The sequence below is a fragment of the Rhodnius prolixus genome, unplaced genomic scaffold (assembly GCF_049639745.1).
Source record: "Rhodnius prolixus isolate KJV_2025 unplaced genomic scaffold, Rpr scaffold_7, whole genome shotgun sequence".
In the NCBI taxonomy this organism is placed as follows: domain Eukaryota; kingdom Metazoa; phylum Arthropoda; class Insecta; order Hemiptera; family Reduviidae; genus Rhodnius; species Rhodnius prolixus.
Window position 1 is genome coordinate 5,917,221 of NW_027411582.1, and position 19,161 is coordinate 5,936,381.

General features: G+C 35.1%; 2 protein-coding genes across 21 annotated transcripts in view; one reads left to right on the forward strand and one right to left on the reverse strand.

The window, feature by feature from the left end:
* LOC141446838 (uncharacterized) overlaps window positions 1-19,161 on the reverse strand; it is a 366,903-nt gene that overhangs the window by 82,511 nt on the left and 265,231 nt on the right. For all 20 annotated transcript variants that reach the window (XM_074113692.1, XM_074113691.1, XM_074113680.1 and 17 more), the window contains exon 7: window positions 11,495-11,517. The gene's annotated coding sequence lies outside the window, so the exon portion shown is untranslated. The remainder of the gene's footprint in view (window positions 1-11,494; window positions 11,518-19,161) is intronic.
* LOC141446537 (uncharacterized) lies at window positions 2,846-8,106 on the forward strand. The gene is made up of 4 exons (XM_074113087.1): window positions 2,846-2,948; window positions 4,087-4,473; window positions 6,439-6,813; window positions 7,415-8,106. Exons 1-4 carry the CDS (start codon window positions 2,883-2,885, stop codon window positions 7,937-7,939), a joined length of 1,353 nt encoding a protein of 450 aa, XP_073969188.1. The 5' UTR covers window positions 2,846-2,882; the 3' UTR covers window positions 7,940-8,106.

Below are 19,161 nucleotides of genomic sequence, written 5' to 3' on the forward strand. Positions count from 1 at the left end.
GTATTTGTACGTAAAAAGCAAATTTAAACTGCGATTTCAGACCTTCCTTTTAAGAGGAGTAAGAAAAATAAAAGGGCGATTACAGTACTTCTCCCTAAAAGGCAAAGAGGCAAAGATTTTGAATCGAACGACAATTCATTAATGTAAATAGGTTCACCCATTGATAATTTTAACGATTTCAGTACTTCTTCTTAGTAGGTGTAAGAGCATGATGGCACTTCACAGCCATGTAGAGGAGCTTTAATCACTTCTTCGTGCTAAATTTTATCAAAATCGGACAAAGCGTTATAGAAATATTGGTAATAATAGTTTTAGAAACGGCCTTACTTGGGTGGGGCAAACTCCCTTCCATATGAGGCATAGCGACGAGACTTTTAAAGTGCAAATCTGTACAAAATTTCGATTCGAATGACACTTCATTCATGAAAATCAGTTCACTTGTCGATAATTTGAAACGATTGCTATACTTCCCCTTAACTAGCGTAAGAGCAGATCGCCGCTTTAATGTTACGTAGGGGAGCCCTAACTCTATCATCCTACCAAATTTTATCAAAATCGGGCTAAGATTTACAGAGAAATTAGTAATAATAATTTTGAAGGGGGCCTTACATAAAGGGGGCTAACTCCTCTCTAATTCGGTGTACAGCGTCGAGACCCCCAAAAGGCACATCTACATAAAATTCCGAATCAAATGTCACCTCATTCATGAAAATCGGTTCTCGCGTTTAGGCGCTACGTTGTTTACAAAAAAGGTAACAACAACAACAACAAGAAGAAGAAGAAGAAGAAGAAGAAGAAGAAGAAGAAGAAGAAGAAGAAGAAGAATTTCTGAAAATGCCGTTTTTGCTCATTTTCGGCAACTTTTTTCTCGACATCTATTAGGTCTGGGGGGTTGCAAAAAAATTACAGTTATAAAGGAGGGTTTGCCCTATATTTTAAAGAAAATTTGGGAATTTTATCTTTTATAGAAAAAGAGAAAAAAATTGTCAAAGTTGGGTGTTTTTAAACGTTACGCTTTTTCGTGCACTTTTTGACGATCAATCCTTATACAACTGTCCTACCGGACAGTTTTAATTAGGAAATAGGAAAAGAAATTTTGATTTTCACGACCGATTTTCCTCGTAGGTTCTAAAATTGTATCTAAAACAGCTCTAAAAATATTCTTCAATTGGTAGAAAAAAAATCGAACAACTGTTGGTCTATAACTTTTCACTTTATCGGAAAAGGCGGTTTAAGAGTTCGCGTTGGGGATAGATTCCTCTGTGTGGTTGAAAAAAATTACACACTTACAAACAAGGATATGCCCTTTACTTTAAAGAAAATTCGGTTTTTTCATCTATTATAGGAAAAGAGAGAGAGAGAGAAAAATCAAACTTTGGTGCTTTTCTCAATATTACTCTTTTTTCAGTAATTTTTACAATTAATCCCGTATATAGTTCAGAATGACCGCAGGAAAGAAGTTGATTCTACAGCTCATTTTTTACTAAAAACTTCTTAGAAATCCCACCATAATTATTCGAGGTTCTTCAAGCTGAAATAAAGTTTATTGCTCTACATGAAATCCTACATAAGACAATGATGTATCAACACTTGATTCAAATTAAACTAACTTCCACATCCAAGATGGAGACGGCTGCCAGAGGACTGAGATATGGTGACTGGCAGGCTAGAGATTCGAGGAGATCAGCATTAACCTGAACAGCAACTCGAAACAGCGAAATCGCCGATTAAGTAAGTAAAAGTAAAATTAAACTAACTTCCAAAAATCAAAATTTGACATAATTTCACTTCAAACTATCTCTTGTTAACTTTTTGAGCAATCAACTATCCAATCTGTTAGAATAATCTCCTAATATCCGTGCCATGAACTTATTCTTAGCTAATGTCAATGATTGGTTGTATCAAGTTCATTTTTATGTCAACAGATGAGGTGAGCGAAGGGTTCAATGGTTAGAATCCTGTGATTCCCAAGTTCGAATCCAGCTGCTGGCCATTAGATTTTTCTCTTCCTAGGGAGCTTTTTACAAAAGTACAGTGTAATCTCTCATTCCTGATAAGCAGAGTAAAGTAACGTTTCATTTCTCTAGATGATCTTCGAGTATGATCTACTTTGAGAAATCTCCTATCAAACAACAACAGTAATCTGCCCATCATGTGCATAATTATGATGCTCCACATGCAGTGAGTGACATGCTTAATAATTATTGAAATCTAACGTGTAAAATATGAGCGCATCCAGCATCACTCACTTTTCAATCAAACGGATCGAATCTAGCCGATATAAGTGGAGTTATAAGACCTTGAAGGTGAATTAGCGGTGGTTATTCGTTCAGCACTAAAATGTACTTGAGATGACGAAAACAATGAGGTATTTAAGTGGTGCCAACATAGTATTGTCACTGAAAAGTAATCATATCAAAACAACAGCTGGTATATAAAGAGGTTGCTCACGAATACCTATCACTAACATTTAATTCGTTTTCAAAGGACTTCAAAAACGTGAAATTCTAGTGGAAACTCAAAATTCCAAAACAAAAATCACGAAAACGTCAACTCCTTGTTCTCCCCAAAAATATTTTGTGACAATAGAAAAGAACAATAGCAACTAATATTTGGGCACCAAAATTGTTCACAAAGAACAAAAAAATAATTATTAAGCATTTTAATTACTTCAGCTTTCAATTTTATTGCAATAAACGTTTATTAATGTTATTGAATATAACATTGTTTGTGGAAAACAATAAAATAATAATGAAATGTAATAAAACCAAAAAAGGTCATAAAATATAAAATTGCCTGAAAAATAGGAAAAGAAACCAAATCAATAAAAGCCATTTAGTAAAATACGAGTAAATACAAAAATCAGTTCAATAATAAAGGCAATGCTTAAATCAGAAACTCTGATCATTTTTGCGGTAATTACCTATGTGAATCGATCACATGGGTGGGTAAGTACAATACACTTTCACTTTGGGTTGAGGGGCACTGTAAATTTGGGAACACTGGAAGCCAAGGGGAATCGCGGGATATCAACTAACCTAACATGCTGAAGTACAAGTACCATTTAAATAACGGATGTTCTTATGCACAGGAACAGGTTCCTTTCGCAGCATTTCGAAATACCTCGCAAGGGGGTCCATCCCATGGTTGCACTTATATTTTGCCCAAGAGCCGCTCCTTTAGACATATTAAGACCGACAGAACAGACTCAGAACTGACTCATGCTTCAGCAGTCCTTCTAGGCCACAGACTAGGCTTCAGCGACAATCCCAGTTTTATCAACAATCCTTTAAAGTCAATTAAATTTAAGGGGAAAAAAAATCTAGTTGTACAAGGTGATCCATTTAAAACGCACCAATCGCTAATAACTTCTTATGGCAAGCGGAATTCCGGAATAAACCTACGAAGTAAACTATATATAAAATAAAAACACGCGGGAATCGTAATCACGGGTGAAGAAGTCTTGCATACAGGTTACATTAAAATGATGATGGTTGCTTTTATTTGATGATAAAACAAATTTATCCTGATTCACCCAAAACCATTATTACATTAAACTAAATTTTTAAAATCTTACATTATTATTATTTTTGTTCGTTGCGTCAAAAATAACATTTTTTGCAGACAGAGGAGCTCCCAAAACGTGTATTTCTGGTGGAAAATTAATATTGAAAACCGATCACGAATAGATAAAATTGTAAATTTGATCTTAAATATCTCGACTAATATTAGGGACATCGAAACGGGATCAACGTCATTTTTCACAATTTTTTATGTAGTTTTCACAATCATTGTCAAAACTAGTGGTCCTTGTGAACCTCCCCAATCAGGTTTTTGGCCATAACTCCGCCAAAAATAAAGCTACACCATCGGGGGTGGGAAATTTGAAAACTAGACAAAAAATATATATATATATAGTTTACTTGGTGGGTTTTTCCGGAATTCCGCTTGCCATAAGAAGTTATTAGCGATTGGTGCGTTTTAAATGGATCTCCCTGTATATATTAGGAAGTTTTAGCATGATCAATAGAAGCTAGTCAATTCGTTCAAAAAAAGTATTATTAATATATTTATTCTCTTCTAAAGCTTAGCAAAGAGCCTAAAAGATTAGAAAATTGGAATAATCTAAAAACAATGTTGGTGAAAAATATTACTGGAAAGCATGAAAATGATTTATTAGAATTCATATGTGATGATGAGAAAAATCAAATTAAGTCATTAGAAAACTCAACAGAGGCTTATTTGCTAACTAGCAAAATAAAAACGTTAACCAGATGGTTTAAGAATAGCATTGCAAAGGATTTAAATTCAACGGCAGAGAATATACTGAATAGCCTTGTTGATGTACCAGATAATCTGTCAACAGGAGATGCATATAGTGAAACCGTTAATGTGACCAACACTGTGTTAAGCGATGCTGTAGCGCGTTGGAGAGACGATTGGAATGCTGCAATCAGGGAAATTAAGGATATGGTGAGTTTCGAATTCAATATTTATTTTCAGATATAGAAAAAACAAAAAAACAAAATCTGTGGTAGACGAGCACAGCTACAACACAAAATGCAGTTGAATACGAACATATACACTTGATCTAATATCAATAAACATACTGCAGGTAGCAGGCAACTTGCATATTACTTTCACACAGGCTAAACAATCTTCTTGCACAGTTAAAGGCTACTTCTATAATCTACACCGTATAGGTAGCATTTGCTGTAACAATGTTCGTAGTGAGCCTAGGCCAGTGATTCTCAACCAATGTGCCGCGAAAGTTTTTGAAGTGTGCCGCCAAATTTTAGAGAAATGCATACAATAAAAATTATAATATATTAAATGTAGAAGACGATATGAGAGTAGCATTATCATTTTATACGACCAAATAAAAACGAAATTAGGCGCCACGGTAGCCGAGCTGTTATAGGCTAGACCCGCAAAGCTAAGATGTATTGTTGGTTTAGTGGGTTCGATTCCCTATCTCTAAGTCTTGGATTTTATTTAATGTTTAATATGAGAAATTTACAATAAAGTATGTTAGGTGGTATAGGCTAGACCCGCAAAGCTAAGATGTATTGTTGGTTTAGTGGGTTCGATTCCCTATCTCTAAGTCTTGGATTTTATTTAATGTTTAATATGAGAAATTTACAATAAAGTATGTTAGGTGGTATAGGCTAGACCCGCAAAGCTAAGATGTATTGTTGGTTTAGTGGGTTCGATTCCCTATCTCTAAGTCTTGGAATTTATTTATTGGTTAATAAGAGAAATTTACAGTAAAGTATGTTTGCTAGTCGCCTCCGTCCACGACACTTAATTGGTAGTTGGACGTAAAGCTCGTCTGAAAAATTAGGCAATTACTATTACGGATAAGTAAAATAATTTTAAACTTATCTTATTGTTAGTGTACCGCTAAATTTTGAAATTGTTAAAATTGTACCGCCGCGACAAAAAAAAAAAAGATTGAGGATCACTAGGCTTTAGGCGTTACAATGTTTATATATGTGAGCAAAACCCATTGTAATTGGAAGTTTTAATAGCTTTTAAAATGGACCCAAAAGTAGCCGCTTGGGAACTTTCTGTAGAGCCGGCCAAATTATTGTTTAAATTATAATTAATTTAAATTTAAAATTATTGTTATACTTAATCCTTCTAGAAATAGAATTGCTTATTAGAATGCTTTTATCATAAACCTAATATTTCTATAGTAAAACAGGGAACATTTGAGCTTAACATAATGTTACTTACTTTATCAGTTAAGTATATTAAAATATATTTTGGAATTCTCCAAATTTATTACAAAAATGGTGGTCAACAATATTCCGGATAAATTCATTTCTTTTCAATTTATAAGAAAGAATTCTAAAATAAGACTGGGTTGTCCTTATGTTACTAGATTTAAAATCAATAATATAATTTATACGAGTATCTTATGGTACAATCAAACCCAAAGTTTGATTGTTTAATGTATAGTAAGAACGAGCCGGAAACATTAATTGTTTATCAGTTGGTCCAGTCTATGAAAGTTTTAGAATCCCACTCCATATAAACAAATATAATAATCCTAAAGAAGGACTTTGCAAATTAACTAATAATTTTGAAGAGAAAAAATATGTGCGCAATTTTTAATTATTTAAAAGAAGTTTTAAAACTAAGATCTTACATTTAACAAAGTTTATAAAGAGAACAAGAACTTGAACTCCTTTGTAACAGGTAGATTGTATTTCTGTACAAGTAAAGATAAATAATAGTAAAATAACACGCTCGGAATAACAAATTTCACGAAATACAATCATTTTTACGAAGTGGTACAGTTTAGCATGATGTACTACCAAAGTGGTAGGCGAGCGAAAAAAAAAAACGCTGAATTAGAACATCCGATTTTGGGATATACTTGTGATTTGCGGCAATAGCTAAGTGTACCTAATGTCTTGTATTGTGTTACAGGATCCGGCCACAGTTGCTAACTCATTTTCCATACTGAATGCCACTTTAGTAGTGTCACTTTTAATAGAAGACATGATAAAAAATATTATACAATATGGTGACATCAAGAGAAAAGAAATGGAAAAATTGTTAGGCCCGGGAAAAGAGTTGAATGATTATACAGCATATGAAACAATTTTGAAACTAATAATTGAAATTGATTTGAAACAGAAAAAGGCTCAGTTTTATGCGCGATTATTCGATAGGATCAATGAGAAAATTGATGTAAAAAATAGGTTTGATATAAAATATAGAGAAATGGCCAATTTGTTGGAAACTATCCGAGAAAAGTGGAAGACGGAATGGAATGTTAGGAACGAGCTTGAAGAACGAGAAGTAAGATGGTTTTTCTTTTTTATTTCTTGTTCCATCTGCAAATTACTTTTTTAAATTTCAATAATTATGCATCAGCTGTTGCAAAGAATCGAAAGAAAGAAGGTGTTTGAAACTAAACTCTTATTTAGCCTAACCTTGCCTTATTTAGCCTTACCGCAATTCAAATTAAATGTGTTTGAAACCAGGTAGCATGATGTTCCAGATCTTTATTAAGGGATTTCCAATAGAGCCATAGTGCTCTCCCACCTAGCAATCCCAGTTGAAACCAACTAACCCAGGTTTCACTACGAATGAACGGTGGCATCAACTTAACCTCCCCTCCAAAGCACTTTTAAGAAAAAGAAGAAGAAGATCCATTAAAAGAGCTCAGTGGACGCCATTCTGAGTCAGGGAACTCTAGTTTGCCAGAAATTTCGGCTTGCATATTATGATAGGAGCTAAGTGTAAAGTTATAACACTATGTTGTGGTTACAATCAGGTGACCGCAATAGAGCTCCTTCATTTGTTGATTGTATGCTCTTTATTTCAGCGATTATGAGAAGCATTGAAGGAAACGGAAAGTAGGGAATTTCTAGTAAAGTTTTTTTTTTTCTTTTTACAGAGATTAATAAAGGATTTAGAATCATCTAAACAGGATGACTTATTTTATATACAAAATATAACTTTCCATGAATCTACTAAAAATCTGCTTAATTATTATTCAAAAATTGATAAAAAATTTTACAAAGAATTTAAAGCTCAATATGAACAGCTAAAAGATTTAGCTATAGCTGCTAAAACCGTTATCACTTCTAAAATAAGATCTTTACAAGAAACCAAATTGCAAGATTTATTTGACAAAAGAAGTCAACCTATAGGACGAGTGCAGAAAATTGGTGAATCTTTAGAGCTGACTTTGTTCATTCAAAAGATTATTGAAAAATTTAATAAGGCCATCGATGACATCGCCAAAGAGAGTACGCGCAAATTAGCGATCATATGGAGTAGACCTAGGGCAATCGCTTTTCGTAAATTTAGACAATTTTTTATACACGTGAACAATGAAATGCTGAGAGTGATTGAATCCATGGACCCTAATAATCTATTTCTTTCATTTGATGATAAAGAAATTTTGGACTTCTTTTGATGTTACAGTTGAATTTAAAAAAAAAAATGTAAAAATATTTGAATTCAACTTTAAATAGTACAATGTTCGTTAAATTTTTAATTTTAGATACATATTCTTTTATTTATTATTGAATTATAATGTTTATTGTTCCCTCTGTTTTGGAAAAATCACACAAAGTTATGAATAAAGAGAACGTGAGTAAAGCGAATGTTTTTTATTTTCATCTCCCAACTGGAGTTTTCATTTATTTTCCATATTTTTTTTTTAAAAAAAGCCCTTGTAAACTAGTTTTTGGATCAACAACAAATATATTATGAGTTCATCTATAAAATTATTGTTATAATTGGACCTACTAACTTTCTTGTGTAAACACTTAATTAAAACTGTCCGGTAGGACAGTTGTATAAGGGTTGATCGTCAAAATATGCACGAAAAAGCGTAACGTTGAAAAACACCCAACTTTGACAATTTTTTTCTCTTTTTCTATAAAAGATAAAATTCCCAAATTTTCTTTAAAATAAAGGGCAAATCCCTTATTGAGTAAAACAATAAAAAAGGCGATAAAGCTATAAAATGTTTTTTAAAAAAAAAGAGTAACCAATAGGACACCAATACCTACGGGGAACATGATGTAACAGCAGGCAGACAATTTGCGGTAAGTAATCTCCGACCAGGCGAGCAATTGTAACGAAAATAAGAGTACTAGTTAATCGTCATTTAAAGTGATTGGTGGCGATTATTATCGGATAATCGAGCGATCTACAGCATGGTCATTTATTTACTAGGTCACCTTTAGTATAGAGTCGTATCTAAGGTGTATTAGTGAAGTTAGATGGTATAAAAAAAAGTATAAAAGCAGAGAAATGCTCATTTCCGATTGGTTAGGCAAAGAAAATTGCGAGTTTATTGTCGAATATAGACGAGTTAAGTAGGTGTGTACACTTTCACTGATTCCTGTTTAAATTTTATACGTTCTGTACTTTAATATAATCAAAAAAATACAAATAAATAATAAATAAAATTTAGATGTAATGAAAATTTCTCTTCTACAAATTTATGTAATAAACTTTTTGTTCCTAACATTTTCGCCCAAAGAATCGGAAAAATTTTTCATAAAAAAAAAAGCTAACTCTTTTCAGAAAAATCATAATAACGATGTAGAAGGCAAGGTCGGGTCGTCTGCCGCTGCTGCAAGTCTAATTAAGGAAGTGACTCCGACACCAGTTGAACGTGTCCAAGCAGCAGCAGAGAGCCCCGCGCATCCGATCTTAGCTACTTCCGGTGTAAATGAACAACTGGGTTTCTAGGCATCTCCTCTCTAGGTCGGTAACACACTTTAAAATTGACTGATTTAATTTACTACCAAGATAGAAGAGAAGTAGTAAAAATCTTTCTATCTCTTCAAAAAGTTACATCTTTTCATCTAACCATAAAAATTCCTACCAGCTTAACATTAAATTTAGTAGTAATTAAATGCTTCCAATAAATAATTACTGGGGGAGAACTTTTTCAAGTGGCGGAGAACAGGAAGGCGTTCGCGAAAGTGATTGGCAACGTTCTGGAAACCGGATATGCCACATGATGAAGAATAAATACTTCTACATCATAACACCATCCACGACAACAAATTTTTGCTCGGAGTAGACCTAGTCTAGATTCCTTTATTTAAATCTTCACTTTAAGGTCTAAAGTAACGACTTGGTGATAAGTAGACTGGATTTGAAATTAATGTTAGCTAGCCCTCATCCTACAGACCTATCAGCCTACTGCCGACTCTAGGAAAAGTTCCACCAATTTGGTTTCAGGCGTCATCATAGTACTGTTCAACAATGTCACCGGGTTGTTGATGTTATTGCTTCAGCACTGGAGAGAAAACAGTATTGCTCAGGGGCATTCTTAGACGTAAGCCAGGCTTTCGACCGTGTTTGGCATCCTGGATTACTGTTCAAATTAAAAAAGCATCTTCCCTCAACATACTACCTCATTCTGCGCTCCTATCTTTCAGATAGGTTTTTTCAAATTAGTACTGGCTCAGCAATCTCTTCTTTCTCGACAGTGGGGGCGGGAGTGCGCAGGGGAGTATACACTTGGCCCCGTTCTCTACACAGTATACACATCAGACATACCTGTACAACCCTCTACACTACTCTGTACATATGCTGATGATACAGCCATACTAGTTACAAGTACACATCCTACATCAGCTTCCTACAAGTTACAGACACACTTACATAAAATAGAATCCTGGGCCAAGAAGTGGCGAATTGAACTCAGAAATGCCAGCAAGCCACGTTTACCCTCCGGCGGGGCTCCTGTCCATCTGTCCTCTTCAACAGCAATCCTCTTCCTTGTACAGATCTGGTGCACTACCTTGGGCTCTACATAGACAAGTGACTCACGTGGAACCCACACACTAGACTTAAAATACAAGCAATGACCAAAACGTGCGAAACTGCTTTACAGACTTCTTGGACGACGCTCCAAATTACCCACAGAACTCAAACGATTAATATACAGTACTATTCTCAAACCTATGTGGACTTACGGACTAGAGCTGTGGGGTTCAGCCAAACCTACAAACATACGGACTGTACAAACATTTCAGTCAAAACTCCTCCGACAGATAGCTGACGCTCCTTTCTACGTGACTAACCTCACCCTTCACACCGACCTCAACATTCCCTTCATAGTCCAACTCGCCAAGACTAAATATCAAAAGTTCCATACTACTCTCTCCACTTGCTCCAATCCTCTAATACAGTCTCTTGCCTCCTCAGACATTCCTGGCAATACTCCTCGCCGACTGAATCGCCAGTGGCCCCGCGACTTCCTTACAGTCTGAAGGCCTAAATTATTACTCTCCTCTCTCCTCCTCCTCACATTCTCCTCTCTCCTATAGAGAGTTCTACCACTGGGTAGCTTCTCTCCTCCAGCTCTCCTCCCGCACCAGTTCATCTCATTCACCTCCTATTTACTTATTGTATATACTATATAGATTGTAAATTACAAAATAAATACGAAAAAAAAATGTTAGCCTGCCAGAACCATCTGTGATTTTACCGGCCAACAATAAGGTCTAATTTAATTTAAACCCAGATATTCAATTCTGGAACATTAAAAAAATACTAATTACTTAATTTTTAATTCCTTTTCTAGTCCACTGCTTGCCCTTGGACAGTGTCGTCCTCCCTTAGCAGAGAACACTGCCCATCCACCAGATGGTAAGCTGTAAGAAGAAAGAGAAAATCGAAGGAGAGGCTAGCTGAATTCGAATCCGGGATCACGTGGGAATTCAGAGCGCTAACAACAGAGTAGTGCAGAGCCAGGCCAGCAGGATATGAGCCCTATGTGGCACCTATCGTTTCCATCATAATCTGCCGAAAGCCCTAAGCCTTAAACCTAGTGCAATTCAATCCACAAATAGAAGCCCAAAGAAAGAAGCTAACAACCAGTATGGACCACAAGAAGCAGTAACAATAGAAATTTTTCTCCCAAATAATAGAAAAAGAAATACCATTAAACTCTAAAGATTAATAATAATTATAAAAAAAAAAAATTAAAACTTTGACTTACCCTGATTTGAACCCATGAGGACTCTGAAACAAAAATAGAAAAACTGTTATCATTTTCATAGATTAATGATTTAAGTCTAATTTATTGTTAACATTCAGTGTATAATCACTAAGTTATAACCAAGAAGTGATTAAACATGCTGTATCATTAAGCAACTCATCTTACTAAGCACAACTTATCTGTTTATATAAAGCAAAAAGTGTTATTTTTTTAACATACACACATAGGCGAATTCGTTAAAATCTCTTTTTCGTACTCTCGAGGACCTCAAAATGGAAAACTCTCAATAGAAAATCTGCACGATCGCATACCATCTTCTTAAGAGGAGCCAAGGAAAGTAAAAACAAAATGAGTCCTGATGTATCGATTATTTAACGGCACTTTCCCTTTAAAACGGAAGTGACGTCTAGCATGAAAATGCATCCAATAATTTTCACTGATGTGTGAACATATTATTTACATTAAGCGTAAAGTAGTGTTTGTACAATCTAATGTTTTCCTAATGTACGTCATGTTTAAGGCATAATTAAACACTGGAGATTTTTTAAGTATACCGATGGTAAATGATCCCTGCGGAGAGAACTGAAAGTGACTGCATTGAAGAAGGGAAAGTGGAGGAGTTAGAAACGTTGAATACTTATTATTATTTATTGAAGTTTTTACTTTCTCTTACATGCTAAGGAAAGTATTGATGAGAGCAGGGCCAAATTTCCAGTGCACGGCCGACCTCCGGATAGTGATCTCTCATTACAGACAACACTGTCCATCATCGGTCACAGTGAGATGTAAGAAGCTCCCCTAGGAAGAGATAAAACTTTAGGCCAACAGCTGGATTCGAACCTGTGACCTCTGCGTTGAAATCCAGTCATCGCTAACCACTCGGCTAATCCCTTCCCCTTACTGTTTATCAAAAAAGAAAGCGAAATACTGCCAAAGAGGTCAGTCCATATTCTAGAGTTTGCTCAGAAAGAGATAATAATGGTATTCAATAAAGACAAGATGAGAGAAGAGTTGCTGCTTTCAAGAATCTAAATTAAACTTTACACTAAAATAAAAAAAAAAAAAAGACCATATGTTATTTTAAAAAGTAAGCCCGCTAAAATGTATCTTGTTGACATTTCAGTTTCGTTATGTCCCAGATGAAAGCGGAGTTCATTTTTCTAGAAAATGACCTTTCATTAAAATTTCTCACTTTATTTTTTTCCCCTCATGTTTAGTGAATGATAATTTATTTTTGAATGATGTTGATCATTTCTTTAACCAGAACCGGAAGTTTTGGGTTGGTAACATTTTTTTTTTTTAAATTAAGTTTTTATTGGACGGACTGAAAGACGTACAAAAGTGGTGCTAACAGCATAACCCGGGAAATTGGGATTGATAAGAGAACCAGTTAACCCATTCCGAAGTTCTTTCTTGAGACGTTGAAAAGTGGCTACATCGAAGTTTCATCCGTAGAAGAGGTTCACCAATACAAACTCCGAAGAATCGCACAAAGTATAGTAGACCTGTTCGTAATCGAAAGACGGAGGCATGTTAGTAAGGTTATTCAGTGGAAGGTTACATTTTATATTGTCAACTTATCGTAAATATTTTGTTATTTAACTTCTCAAAAAAATCAATTTAATTCTAAAATAATATTGTTTTTTAACCGGCTTGATTTTCCCAATCAAACTATTTCTAATATTTTAACGTACATTTTTTTCATCAATTGAAAAACCATTAAAAACTTGTAAATATTTTTATTTTTAATTTAGTTATTTATAATTACTTCTTGATCTTGTTTTGATCATTATCAAATACAAAAAAAAAAGTCCTCCACCATTTCCTGAAATAATTTGATATGGAACACTTTTATCCGAAAAATCCTTTAAGGAACAGGGTAGATACAGGGTTTCCTTTTAAGTTATAAGGCAACAAATATAACTTTAAACATTCAGAGTTGAAAGAAAATTTGTAGGTTACAACTTTTGAGAAGTTCAGCCAGAGAAAGTCCAGACCGCCAGATTTCTTACTTAAATAAATACTTAAAAGTTCTATCAAAGCAGCTATAATTGGACTTAAATTTCTAAAGCGTAGAATCTGGCTCATCCAAACACTCAAAAACCGTGCAATGGTTTGAAAGTTGCAAAGAAAATGATGAAGAGATTAGGATAAATAAAATAATAATACATAAAATGGAAAACGCTTAAGAAGGGAAAAAGTAAATCGATTTGTTGGTGAAAAACTGGGAAGGCTGAGCACGTATCATATTGAAGCAACCATGGAGCGCTGCATCGCCATATCCCACACAATAACCATGTAACTAGGTGCAATTATTGTAAACAGTATGAAACGCTTTCCCTGCAATTCCAGCTGCATAGCAATGTGCTCAATCCCTTTTCTATTACTATATTTATATATTTTTTAAATAAAAATTTTATACTTCATTTTCACAAATTTATTGCCTTATTGTGAACATCCTTGCCACAAACTGATGGTATTTTCCTCCACAATAACCATTAAACATAATTCGGTATCATCATTGGGTCTATGGGAAGAGTTTACTTTCTCTCCAGGACAAACAAGCATGGAACTGATCTAATGGGTTACTGGAAACTCCAAAAGTTACTAGAAAAGATTCTTATCTTGTCCCATGACTAGCCATGCTTGGAAAAGGGCACTGAGAATACTGAGAGCAGTACTAGGCTAGATTTCGATGAAGGTGAAACCTCCCCTTCTAAGAAGGTCGAGGGCTTTCCCAACCAGTTCCTTCTGCTCTATAATCTCCTCTGGTCTCAAGGTACCAAAGATGTCGTAGCGCAGTCTCTCGATTGCAACACAATGGAAGAACAGGTGATAGGCCATCTCCTTCTCTTTTCCTGACACAGTTTGCACAACGGTTCCAAGCTAATAAGCCTCACCCACCTTCTGCAGATGCTTTCTGAACCTACCCATGCCCTGTGAATAGACCTGTAATCTCAGAGTAATCTGATTTCTACCCAAGCCCAGAGTCTCTTTGGTTCTTTGTTTACACAGCAAGGGCTGATGACACTCTTGCCGTGTTTGACCCCAGGAAGCATCACCCAGTTCTTTTCATGTTCCCTCCTGAGCCAGTCTCTGAGAGCCACACGAACCCTTGGTGATCCCCAGTCCTAGGCTAAGGATTTTGTTCCATTAACAAGCACCTTCAAAAATCGCAAGCGTATCCTAGAACGTTAAATTGAGAAGACGAACTTTTAGAAATGGAAAATCTGGCCCAAGAGATGAGCCCAGGATAGTAGAGTGAAAACCCAGTCTGCATGGCGCTAATATCTGTCTATCTGTATTACAAACAATTGTGATATTAAGAACTATTATTCTGAAGATTCATCTTGGTTTTTTTTAAGACAGTGATCCATGTGGATTGGTACTCCTGTTTAGGAAACTGTGGCCATCTTTGTGAGTTTCTCTTGGAACCGTCAATGGATTTAAGAGTTGCGTACAGTTGAGAATATTCGTAAATAACCGGAAAACAAAGATTTAGCCAGGTGAAGGTGGGTACAACTGACGCGTTGGCAGTCTTGAGGATACTAGTTGAATTTAATTCTACTTTATAATCCTATCAAACATTCTTCCTGTACAATTATTATTATTTTTTATACAAATATTTATTGGTAACTAGTTGCAGCGGAAATAGAGTAAGAAAAGAACCAATTTGAATATCCTGTATATCATTAGAAAAATCAAGATTCTTCTAAATAATTAAATAAACGTTGTAAATAGAAAGGAAATAGGATATTTCTATAATTTGAATATTCTAAGAAACGAAAGGAAACTAACTAAGTCAATTTTCCGGAAATTGTTGCTAAAAGGGAAAGAAAGGAGCTCTCAAACACATTCATGCGCCATTAGACTTCCTTTTCAGAACTGGGAAAAATAGGTACGCGTTTTTTTTATAGCATTTTTTTTATTTATTTATTACATTATAGGATTCGCCACAGTGAATACGAACTTTGGTGTTGCATCAGTTAAGGTTAAATAATATAATCCTGGGTATTACTGTCTGGGTGCCTATTCCCTTAAACTGTTAATACAGTTATATGTTAATACATTTTGTTGCATCGCCTTAATTTGCTTATTATTCTAGTGTTATAATCCTTTCCGCGCAGTGGGACTTCTGATTGGCTGTTGGATTGTTAAGTACAGAAACAATTGAAATAATAAAAAAACGAGGATAAACTGATGCATTTCATTAAAATTTTCCTAAAGAAAGGCGATTTTATTGTTAAAAGTGGAGCGCGCGCCTGATTTCCAACGCTTCAGTTCTAATTAACAAACCAACAAGAATGGATAATAACTAAATTATTGATAATTTGTGCTTTCAGAGAACTGTTCTGCATTCTAAAGATGGCCGTTCCAGTAAAGCGGAAGTAGAAGGGGGCAAACAGGAAACAATAGTTAACAATAATTAGTGAGAATTGGCAATTACTTAGTACATAGCTCGCTCTCAGGACCACACGGCTTCAGACGGACGTCCATAGACGCCTCTTTAGACGCCTTTCCTTCTCTGGGCGATTCTAAATTCATGCTTTCTCTTTCTTTCAAGAGAAAATTGCGATCGAGTCAAATTCTCGAAAAGAGAAACAAAGTTTCTAACTGTTTGTTTCTTTGGAAGATCAACTGTGGAGCCTGGCGAAGTACAATTTCTACACTCAGATCCAAGAAAATCTAGATTCCGAGAAAGGTTGTTCTAGAGCACCAGCTAATTTCCGAGGTATCACAATCTTTCTTGGATAGCAACATCGTAGTCAGTTCAGAAGGTGAATATTAGAGTTCCCCCCCCCCGTCATCTAACAGAAATCTACAGGTGCCATCAAAGTTCTAGACCAGGGGTCCCCATACTTTTTACACAGGGGGCCAAGTTCACTGTCCCTCAGACCGTTGGAGGGCCGAACTATAAAACAAACTATTTTAAAGTAAAACAAAATAAAATAAATCGGGAACAAATATAATATTTACAATGAAGAACAAGTAAATTTAAATCAACAAACTGCCCAGTATTTCTGTGGGAATTATGAACCTGCTTTTTGGCTAATGAGATGGTCAATGTCCGGTTTAGTCATAGTGCTTTGCCTTTCTTCCTACTTCTGCTCTTATTTCACACTGCTACCGGAGCCATGACCACCAATGAAAGAGGTAAACCCTTCCGGAAGTGTGGCGGGCGCCGGATAAGTGGCCTCAAGGGGCCACATGTGGCCCGCGGGCCGTAGTTTGGGGACCCCTGTACTAGACCCATCTAATCCAGATGCCCGCTAAGTCTTGAGAGCAAACTCTTTCAGCTTAAATAAACACTTCGCTTATGCTCTTCAGATTGCCTAAGAATGGCTTGACCAGATCGAATGGAACCAAGCTCTTCAAGAGATTTCTAGGAAGAAGAAACAGGGTGTCAAGATGTTTCTGCTACCATATAATCCGTTCCATCTAGATGTGATTCTTAGGGAACTTGGTGTCTCACTATAAGTAGAATTCATTCTAGTGTAATTGTTTCCCCAAAAGGTTGTTGTTCCACTTTATCGTCCCACAGAGTCTTTGGGGATAGCGTAGCGCTTCTTTCCCCACTGGCAAGCAGTAATAATAAATTAATTCCAATCTAATTTATATATGAAAACGATTCTGCAGTACATGGAGATTTTGAGCTACCTGGAGATCATTATGGCTTACAATAGAGCATATTTCTGCAGTTTACATTACGGCCAAATCACAGAGAAACCCAATGATGCACTAAACTTACACATTATTGGTTACTCTCAAATAACTGCCAAGCGGAAGTGCAGCGACTCTACTATTAGTTTATCCCTTTTTTTTTTAAGATTTTTAACAGCCTGTCTGTCACTCCAAATCCAACGCTTACCATAAAGAAAATTACAATTTAAATTTTAAACAAACTTAGACATGTTTTTTTTTTTAACACCGGGGGCTTCGCAAAGTAACGGGGCCAATTAATAATTTTAAGAAGAAAACAAAATCTTAAAGTTTCCCAAGACAATTTACATTTAATTAGATAATCTAATTAAAGTAGAAGAGACTAGTAATTGTGATACTTATCTATATAGGCAGTAATTAATTTTATCTAGTTTGGTGGATGGACGAAGTATGAGCTTGAATGAATTAAGCATTACTTTGCTTTTTCTTTTTTTTTAAAAAAAAAGAATATTTAAGTACTAGTAAGGGAATGATGGAATTTCTAGGATTTGTCCCTGTCCAATTATAAAACAGATATTAAATAAGCTGGATAAATTAGGAGATAGGTATGAATAGATTAAGGATTAGTTTACAGGAATAAATATTTCTTTGTTTTGGTGAGATACAAGCATTAAAATATTAAACTGAAGTTAATTAGTATAATTAACTTAATGGCTGTACTTTGGGCTTCTTAAGCGGAGTACTTGGGATCTTAGACTAAGCAGATTCTAGCAGAAAGGAAGAACACTGCCCTTGAAGCCCAGCATGCTGTGAGAAAGGGCCGCCGGCCATGATCTCCAATATTTCGCACAGAAATTTCAATTAATACAATCAATTATATTTAATAATCATTTAAATAAGTAAATAAAAATTCTGACGCCATTTAACTGATATTTAAGGAAAATTTTCTTGAAAATATAAATTTGAAAACATTGAAAAATAACCGCACACAATACACTTAAATGGCAAATTTAGAGGAAACCCTTCCATATTTTCTCCTGAAATACCGGAAGAAATATTTTGCTAACACAGATTATAACTTTTTTCTTACACAGCGGAACTCACTCGTAACTGATGTTTTCAGTGAAAATACAAAAGTGAAAAGTATTTAGGTAAGTGGAAGTATTTCAGCGATAAATTAGTCTGAAATTAAAGCAGCAACTCTATTCTGGTTTTAGATCCTCTTCATGACGTATTACAAACATCTTCATGTTTTCTATTAATTTCACCTTGATTATATAGATCATCTAATTACAGTATAATTAATTATTAGATTAATTATTATTATTATTTAGATTCTCTTTTTTTTTTTTCATTTTTTCTCTCTATTTGCTTTTTACTTTCACTTAATGTTCACGCAAGAGGATGTAATTAGATCGCAGCATATTTTTGAAATTTGAGATTAAACCAGTCTTGTGAATTTTTGTTTTAGAGCAATGTGTTTGTGTGAGATAGATAGAGAGAAATTGTAACTTTCAATATGTTGAGCCCATCTGATCCATTCCATGCTCTTCGATATCAAACGGATTGACTTTGAAGACTTAAACCTCAAAAAAATAATCACTCCTCACAGCATGAAAAGTGGGTAAATTAGTAATCATTTCAAGGAAAATCAGAGGATATCAATCAAGTCTAGGTGAAAAGCTGGAGTCAGGGAATAGCTTAAAATTATAATCTCTTTTGATTTTTGAAGTTATCTGACGTTTATAGACTTGCATCGACTTGTTTCATTCGACTCACCAATGAGAGATGGTGCAAAGAAACAAAAGATCCACAAAGTTTTAATCAAAAACGCTGTTTACAGACTACGGGCCAGAGGTAAGATTATATTTTCTGATAGAAGAATTCCTTTATTGCCATTGCAGCCCTTAATCGAGGTGCTTCTTAAAGGAGGGTTTATTCGGTACCATAATAAACCCTTAGGTTTATTCGGTTACCAGGAGGGTTTACTCCTCTGGCCCTCCAAT

Coding starts and splice junctions, on each gene's coding strand:
- LOC141446537 (XM_074113087.1), top strand. CDS start 2,883: ATGCTTAAATCAGAAACTCTGATCATTTTTGCGGTAATTACCTATGTG. Junction 2,949..4,086: donor TGAATCGATCACATGGGTGG/GTAAGTACAATA, acceptor TCTCTTCTAAAG/CTTAGCAAAGAGCCTAAAAG. Junction 6,814..7,414: donor ACGAGCTTGAAGAACGAGAA/GTAAGATGGTTT, acceptor TTCTTTTTACAG/AGATTAATAAAGGATTTAGA.